Raw genomic sequence first — 8,513 nt, forward strand, 5'->3', positions numbered from 1 at the left:
TATCAATAATAATAACAATGGAAGAAATAAAACAAATTGAAAAAAAAAATCATATTACGATTTAATTGATATAAAATATTAATAATTTTATAATATTAAATAAATCATAAAATTAATTTTTTAACTTAATCCACTTTCACATAATTATTAGGACGAATATATGTATGCTAATAAAAAGTTTAAAGGAAATGTATATGATAGGATAGTTGAGCGGAAATCGTTCCAATTGCATTCAATTACTTACACGCTGAACCAAACACAATGCTTAGAGATGAGCATGTGTGAGCATATGTGAGCATGTGAGCTAATGTAAGCTCGCTGAGCGATCGGCTGTCCGTATACACTGACTTTGCGTTTCTTATGCAGTTGTAATTTCAATCAAAGGAACACAGTGTCTATATTAAACATTATCATATTTAATTTATTTCCATTTGAAATTTAAACGCACAAACTGTAAATATGCCACAATACACAGGTACTTATATATTTTATATTGAAATATTTATTATTATCTAACCTCATAAAAGACATGCAACAATTTCCTTTATTCTTTATTAACTTTTATGACCGTCATTATTATCATTTGGTCATTTTGATTATAGTTAAAGTTAAATGGGGCAAAGAGCTTTATCCTAATGTTGAAGTTAACACGGATGAGGAACCAATGTTATTTAAAGCTCAACTTTATGCACTAACAGGAGTACAACCAGAAAGACAAAAAGTAATGTTAAAAGGAATAACGTTGAAAGATGATTGTTGGGGGAATATTGGTTTGAAAGATGTAAGAAGAACAATGTACATCTGTTATTATTTATTCATTCATTTAATATCTTTTATATGGTTATTTACCTTTTGTAATAAATAGGGTGTTACTGTATTAATGATGGGTTCCAAAGAAGAGGATGTACCAACAGAACCAAAAGAAAAACCTTTGTTCTTGGAAGATATGAATGAATCTGAATTGGCTACCGCATTAGATTTGCCAGCTGGTTTGGCTAATCTTGGAAATACCTGTTATCTTAATGCAACCGTACAATGTCTTAAAACTGTACCAGAGTTAAGAGAAGCTTTAAAAAGTTATGCCGGCACCATAACAAATATTGCAGGTTCTTCTCATACGTTTGCACAGAACATAACTGCCTCTTTAAGAGATCTTTATGACAATATGGATAGAGGATCGCCCTTTCCACCTCTTATACTTTTACAAATGATGCATGTAGCTTTTCCAAGATTTGCTGAAAAATTTGAACACGGTGTTTTCCAACAGCAAGATGCCAACGAATGTTGGACCGAACTTGTCAGAATGCTTCAACAAAAACTACCCGCTAAGGTTATAAATATATATATTTTCCATCAATATTTTTCGTTAAAATATATATTTAAATGAACTTATTACTGATATAATCACATTACCAAAAGGCAAATCCAGATGCTGTGGAGGATGATCCTCAAGCTTATAAGCCTCGATCACTGATAGAACAATACTTTGGAGGAACATTCGATACAGAATTGAAATGTATTGAATCGGAAGATGAATCGCCTACTAAAGGAAAGGAAGAATTTTTACAATTGAGTTGTTTCATTTCAACGGATGTCAAATATATGTATTCTGGTCTAAGAAATAAAATGCAAGAACAAATTACAAAAATGTCTGAGAGTCTTGGGAGAGATGCATTGTATACTAAAACGGTAAAATATAAATTTGACATTACTATAATATTATATATTCTCATTTTGTAGATTTTTATAAACGATCAATTATTTGTTTATATTTTCAGTCAAAGATTAATAGGTTACCAGCCTATTTAACTATTCAATTCGTTCGATTTTTTTATAAAGAAAAAGAGGCCATTAATGCAAAAATTTTAAAAGATGTTAAATTTCCATTGGAATTTGACGCATTTGAGTTGTGCAGTAGCGAACTTCAAACCAAACTTACACCGATGCGTGAAAAATTTAAAAAATATGAAGATAGCTTGATAGAAGAAGCTGCCAAAATGAAAGACAAGAAAGATAAAAGTGATGAAAATAAACCAAAAATGAAAGATGAACAATTTTGGTTTAAAAATGGTAAAGAACAATATACATATATATTTTTTTAAATATAGATTTATCATATAAAGTTGATTAAAAATATTATGTTTTATTTATAATGTTTATAGATTTAGGATCCAATAATAGCGGTTATTATACATTACAAGCAGTTTTAACTCATAGGGGTCGATCAAGTAGTAGTGGACATTATGTTGCATGGGTTCATCAGAAAAATGATACATGGTTGAAGTGTGACGATGACACTGTTAGTATTGTTACTAGTGAAGAAGTATTAAAGCTTAGTGGAGGTGGTGATTGGCATTGTGCATATGTTCTTCTATATGGTCCACGAATCTTAAAAGTACCTGAGACTGAGACAAAGATATGTGATGCGTCATCTATGGAATAAGTAGCAGTCTATAAATAAACAATTTCTTTGGATATAATTTTCCAGAAACAAAACAACCAACAGATATCCGCAGTGAAAAATGTGGATTTTGTACGCTGATTTAAATATTATCTTAAATATGCTGCTATCCTATGTATAAATGATTCATGGTATACGCAAAAAAGTAATTGCAGCATTAATTTCAAATAAAATATGAAATTACTGAGGACAACAAACTGCTATGCGGTTATTTCTATATAAATGCATATAATCGTGATATTAATAAATGCATTTTTCTTTCTTTTTATTTTTTCATTTATTTTCTTAAGATCATTTATATGACTTGTTATCTTATAAACTAATCAAAAAGTATTTACTTACTTCGCAACGTTCTTGTGTTATTTTAAAATGTTATAATTAAATGATCCGAACGCATATATTTCATTGAAAATGATTTCGGGTCGATATACTTTTACAAACTGCTTTATAAAGTTGTAACGAAATAAAGCTTTCACACAAAGAACATATTATTGTGTACTTTAGTTTTATTCATTTCACAAATAAAATACTAATTGTAAGAAAAATTTTATATCGAACTTGCCGCCAAATCAAATTTAAAAATCGATTATCACGTGACTTTGAATCGATAAGTGTGTAGACCAATAAGAATGCGTCCTTTTTTTAAAACGTAACCACATGGAGATTATGACATGTTAAACATTAAATAATATTTATTGGAGTATTGACAAAAATTTGATTTGTAATTAATTTAATAAAAGAATATAAATTGTAATACAAAATGCAGATACGAGAAAATGTAGAGATGCTTGAAAAGATGAAAAGGGAGAAGGATGCACGTGAAGATGTGATGCAATTGCATCGAGCAAAAATGATGGAAAAAGCTGATATTTTACGATCAGTACGACTTTTACATATCGATCGTAGAAAAGCCGAAGAAAAGGAAAAACTTGTTCGTTTTCAAGAAGCTAGCGATTTACGAAATCGACAAATCGAAAGGGCTCATAAATTAGCACAGGAATTAGCACGTCTTAAAAGTAAAATTTGTATGCATATGTAAACATGATTTATATTATGAAAATGTATAACAAATAATCTCCAAAATTGTTTATCGATATACCAAATATTATATATATATAGTTTATTTCATTTTATATATTTATTATTATAAATTATATAATAATATATCGATATATTTAGTGGGGTAGAATTTTGTATTCGAAATTGGCGCCACTTGTGAGTAAAAGCGCCAATTTTATGAGATTTAAAATTTGCAGGTAAAGAAGCGCGGGAATTACGTGATTTGAAAAATAGAAAACAAATCTCACGATTTCCTACAGCTTGTTCTCTCGTTGATTTAAAATCGCGATTAATTGAAGATACGATTAAAAAAGATTCAGAATCTTTTGAAATCGTTCAAAAATGGTATTCCTACGATTCGTTCGATAAAATGGAATTGGCAAAGTTGGAAGAAAAGAAACGACTTTATTGTGCCGATTTGCAGAATCAAATTATTGAAAAACGTCGTATAATGCGAGAATTGGATGAAGAGAAGCAACGTGAACGTAAGATAATCGAACAAACGATGGAAGTTATAAACGATGAAGATATTCGTAAAGAGGAACGTAGAAAAGAAATTCAAACGTGTTTGCAAGCTGAGAGAAAAGCTTTCTTTGAAGCGAGACAATGCTGGAAGGAAATACAAAAAATTACGATTGAAGAAGAAAATAAAAAAATTGCTAAGGCTATTGTTGAGAAGGAACTCGAATATAAAAAGCAAATGAAGAAAAAAGTAAATGCACTGAGTTTATAGTTGATTTTATCATATTGAAAAAATAACAACAAAACTAAAAGATATTATTAAAAGCACAAACACAATATTTCGTTTAATATTTTTATATTATTACAGAGTGACATCGATGCTGTAAAAGAAATGACGATAGAAACTATTGCGAGAAAGATGTTAGACGAAGAAATCAAAATGAAAGAAAGAGAAGATATTTACAATGAATTGTATTTAGAAAATAAGAAAGTCGAAGAGGCTAACGAATCTTTAAAATTAGCTTCAGAAAAACGACAACAAGCTAAAGAACTTTTGAACGATATGGTAAAATAATTATTTTCTTTTGTTTGCTTTATACAGTAAATTTTTATAAAAGCAATATCCTAAATTTTTAATTGTTTGGGTCGCAACGAATGTCAAGAGGAATTTTTTTGGGCTGCATACAAATAATAAAAAAATAAAAATAATTAATACATATATAGTAAATGTATGTACCATATCATATTTCAGTATAAAATTTACTTTTTTCTCTTTCCTTTTCATAATTAAATAAATGATGATAGTCGATTAAAGCTATCACGAGAAATTTAAATTGGTATGCGAGTTGGACACCACTTTGCTCTTTACGCTTTTAAAAATATTCAATTAACCGTTCTCTCTGATTACATACAGGTAAGAAGTAAAATCGCTAACACCGAGAAAAAAATGGAAGAACGAGCGACGGAAATGGCTTTTACGCGTAATCTTTACGAGGAACAACTAAAACTCGATGAGATAGATAAACAAAAGCTAGAACAGAAACGACGAAAGAGTATATATAACATTGGAATTAATTATAATCTTCTCTTATTTTTATCACTGATTATTATTATATCGAAATTATACGTTTTCATTTTAGATAAACAATATGGCGAAGACTTGAAAAACATTATAATGAATAATAAAATTCAATATGCCGTAGATTTATTGAAGAAACAAAAAGATGTTCGGGATGAATGCGTAGACAAGTTATGACGTTAATAATAAATTATATAATTAATTGGAAAAATATATAAGAAAAAAGAGAAATTGAGAACGTTGAGAATATCAACGTTTATCAATAATTCATATCGTAATTTTTATATTAATTCTTTAACTTTACACAATACAGAAAAATTGTTTAAATTATGAATGATAACTAATGTAAGGTGTCAACATCCTCCTTAAAAATTATTTCAAAAAAATGTATAGTACAGTAAAGAATTAGCTGAATTGTATCATTTAATTACTGTAAAAGTGATGTCGATATTTTCATTACTTTTTTGAGAAAACAAATTGTAGCAGTTAATAATTCGAATCATCCTAAATACTAAAATAGATTATCCAATAAGAAAATTTAAAATTGTACTAGACCTATATTTATTTCGGGAACACAATAAAAATATCCAACTTTTCGCCTATTATTTATTAGTACATAGGTATATATATACACGTAGCGCGGAAAGGTATCACCTTTACAGCATTTGTTATTTGTACAAAGTCCGTGTAAAAATACAGCAGCCCCATCTTATATAGATTAATAGTATTCGATAAATTTTATAAACGGATGCAGTCTTGCCTCGTTACTCTTTCTCGTTGTCTTTGTTCTTTGACGAAAAATCGAATCGATAATAATTATTTTTATTTTTATTTTTATTGTTCTTCTTCTTCTTCTTCTTCGATTTTTTAATGATTCGATCGTCAAAAAACAAAAAGAAAAATAATTCCAAAATAAGAAAAATTAAAAGAAAAAAGAATATAACGAGACGAGGAAGACCGCTCGAACGTTTTGGATGATTGATTCCTAAAAATTATGGAACTTCATTTTAAAATTTATTTTGTTCAATGTTAATAGTTTTAGTGTTGTCATGTTTAGGCGTGCGAATTATTGATTAACTCTCTATAACTCGCATCTTGTTTACTATAAAATTATAAAAAGAATGTTTGTAATTTGAAATCGACAAATATCAACTCCCTTAATACAAATGAACAATTAATTAAGTCATTTTTAGAAACATTTTACTAATTATCAAAGAGATAAATTCTAGAACAATATGTTTACGCAATATTAGAGAACAAAATTTAATTACATTTAATTGAAATTTTGTTTGTCACACGAGAAGAACTATAGAGAGTTAAACAAAATCGAAAATGGTAATAAAAAAGAACAAAAAGAAAAACCGTGAGAAAAATCTAACTTAACTTCTCCGATATACACACATATAACGCATCGTGTAATTGTTAATAATATTTTTTTGTTCTTTTCCAAGCGAGACCGAGAAAAAACAACACACACACAAGAAGCTAAACTAATAAGAATTTTCTTTCGTCTTTTTTTTTTTTTAATCAACACTTTCAAATCTTTTTTCCTTGTTTTTTCTTTTTCCCTCATTCGCATTTATAGAAGTGTCCTCCATTAATACCGATATGCCACGAGTGATTAAATCTACGACGACTGTGTTACTACGTGAAATTTTTTCAACACATTTATAAGTCTCTGGGCCCCCTATTATATATCTCTACTAAAAATTTACCGATTATTACAATAATACAATACGCTCGGTTCCTATCCGCATTATTTCTAACAACACACGCAAAATTCAACGAATAAAGCGAATCACACGGTCTCTCCATTCGTGTGATTATCACGTGAAATATTTATCACCGTTACACGATGCACCAAACTTGGACTTCTTTTTCTTTTCTATTTTTTTTTTTTTTTTCATTCTTCCTTCATATCCCGTGTTTTACCCCCATCCCCTTTTTTTTACCTTTTTCTCTCATTCATTCCACTTTTTCTTTTCTTTTGCAAGAACATCTTCGAGACAATCTCTCTGTATGGTTTTTATTATTATTTTTATTATTATTATTAATATTATTATTACTAGTTTTATTATTAGTATTATTACCATTATTATTATTATTATTATTATTATTATTATTTATTATTAATGGTCACTTTTTTGATCGACGTGCAAGTTAGGCACAACAAACGGATCCTTAAAAGTGAACAGGAGTATGATACGTTCCTTTTTCTTCTTCATTACCACCTTCTTCTTTTTCTTCTTTTTCTTCTTCTCTTTTTTATCTTATTTTATTTTATATCTTTTGCGTTGGCTTCTCTCACTATCGGAGAAATTCCTAACTGTAAAAAACTACTTAGCACGGATTGGTCTTAAAAGTAAAATCACATATCCTCGCGGATTAAATGAGTGCTCTTTTATGTAATTCGTGTATGTGTGTATGTTCGTAACTGTATATACGTTATATATATATATTTATGTGTAGCACTGGTCATGTAAAAGTAAAATCACATTATTTTTCACGCGTTATGTATATATGTATGTATTATATATACAAAGTAGCCCGCATCCGTGTCACACTTAACGAGTCATTTTTTGTTCTCATTCATTTCCTCTTTCTCTTTCTCTTATTTTTCAATTTAACGAATACAATAAAATATAAACATTATTATGGAATAGGCCCAAAAGTTTCTAAGTTAAACAAATATTTTTGAAAATGATATTAAAAATCAATTGCGATTAAGTTTGTAATTTTTTTTAAATTACACTTGCAGTTTTATCATTTGAAAACAAATTAGACTACAAAGTGTTAGAAAAACAAAGAAATAAATTTTATATGAAATAAGCTTACCGATTATAATTAGGCTTATTATGATTTTACAAGCTGTGTGTTCTATAATTTTACAATTGGGAATACAACAAAATTAGCATAGAAAATTACGAAACGGTATAATGGATTTTTAATATCATCTAAGAATTTTTGGATCATATTGTATATTCTTTTGAAATTTCTGAATTAGGCGTTTCTTTTTATAAATCCATATGTGTATATGTGTGTATGTGTGAGCGTATATATACATGTTTTTTCTTTTTCTCTTTCACATACATATAAATAAGTAGAAAAGAGAAAGAGAAAAAGAGAGAGAGAGAGAGAGAGAAAGAAAGAGAGAGAGTAACGATCGCAGCACAATTTATGTGCTTTTTTACGAACAGCGAAGAAAAAAAACACACAACAAACGTTGAACGTTGAACGAAATCATTATATTTAGCTTTTAAGAAAACTAAATTTATTTGCAAACGTGATTCGTTTTTCTACACGAATGACGTTTCTCGTAAATCGTCCGAATTTGGAAGCACACGCGAAATATATAAGAGTAATATAATTATTTAAAAAAAGTAAAATTAATTTTTAAAAAATAATTATTAACAGCACCGTATAAATAAGGCGGTAAATTGTTTATGTAAATAT

At 28.3% G+C, this 8,513-nt stretch overlaps 2 protein-coding genes across 3 annotated transcripts; both read left to right on the forward strand.

Annotated features, from left to right (window-relative positions):
- The first annotated feature begins 228 nt into the window (after positions 1–228).
- LOC106784812 (ubiquitin carboxyl-terminal hydrolase 14) lies at positions 229–2,945 on the forward strand. Of its 2 annotated transcripts, none has more exons than XM_014744742.1 (6): positions 229–475; positions 603–781; positions 866–1,330; positions 1,420–1,689; positions 1,779–2,070; positions 2,218–2,945. In XM_014744742.1, the coding sequence occupies exons 1-6, from the start codon at positions 460–462 to the stop codon at positions 2,280–2,282; spliced, it is 1,287 nt and encodes a 428-aa protein (XP_014600228.1). In that variant the 5' UTR covers positions 229–459; the 3' UTR covers positions 2,283–2,945. The 2 variants fall into 2 exon arrangements, with proteins under 2 accessions (XP_014600228.1, XP_014600227.1); XM_014744741.1 differs by having other exon boundaries at positions 254–475; positions 2,163–2,945.
- Positions 2,946–3,221: 276 nt separating this feature from the next.
- LOC106784747 (meiosis-specific nuclear structural protein 1-like) lies at positions 3,222–5,237 on the forward strand. Its single transcript, XM_014744600.1, has 6 exons — positions 3,222–3,477; positions 3,718–4,232; positions 4,350–4,364; positions 4,470–4,547; positions 4,896–5,034; positions 5,122–5,237. The coding sequence occupies exons 1-6, from the start codon at positions 3,222–3,224 to the stop codon at positions 5,235–5,237; spliced, it is 1,119 nt and encodes a 372-aa protein (XP_014600086.1).
- The last annotated feature ends 3,276 nt before the right edge of the window (positions 5,238–8,513 follow it).

This window comes from Polistes canadensis, unplaced genomic scaffold (assembly GCF_001313835.1).
Source record: "Polistes canadensis isolate GaletaPanama2010 unplaced genomic scaffold, ASM131383v1 scaffold_40, whole genome shotgun sequence".
Classification (NCBI taxonomy): Eukaryota; Metazoa; Arthropoda; class Insecta; order Hymenoptera; family Vespidae; genus Polistes; species Polistes canadensis.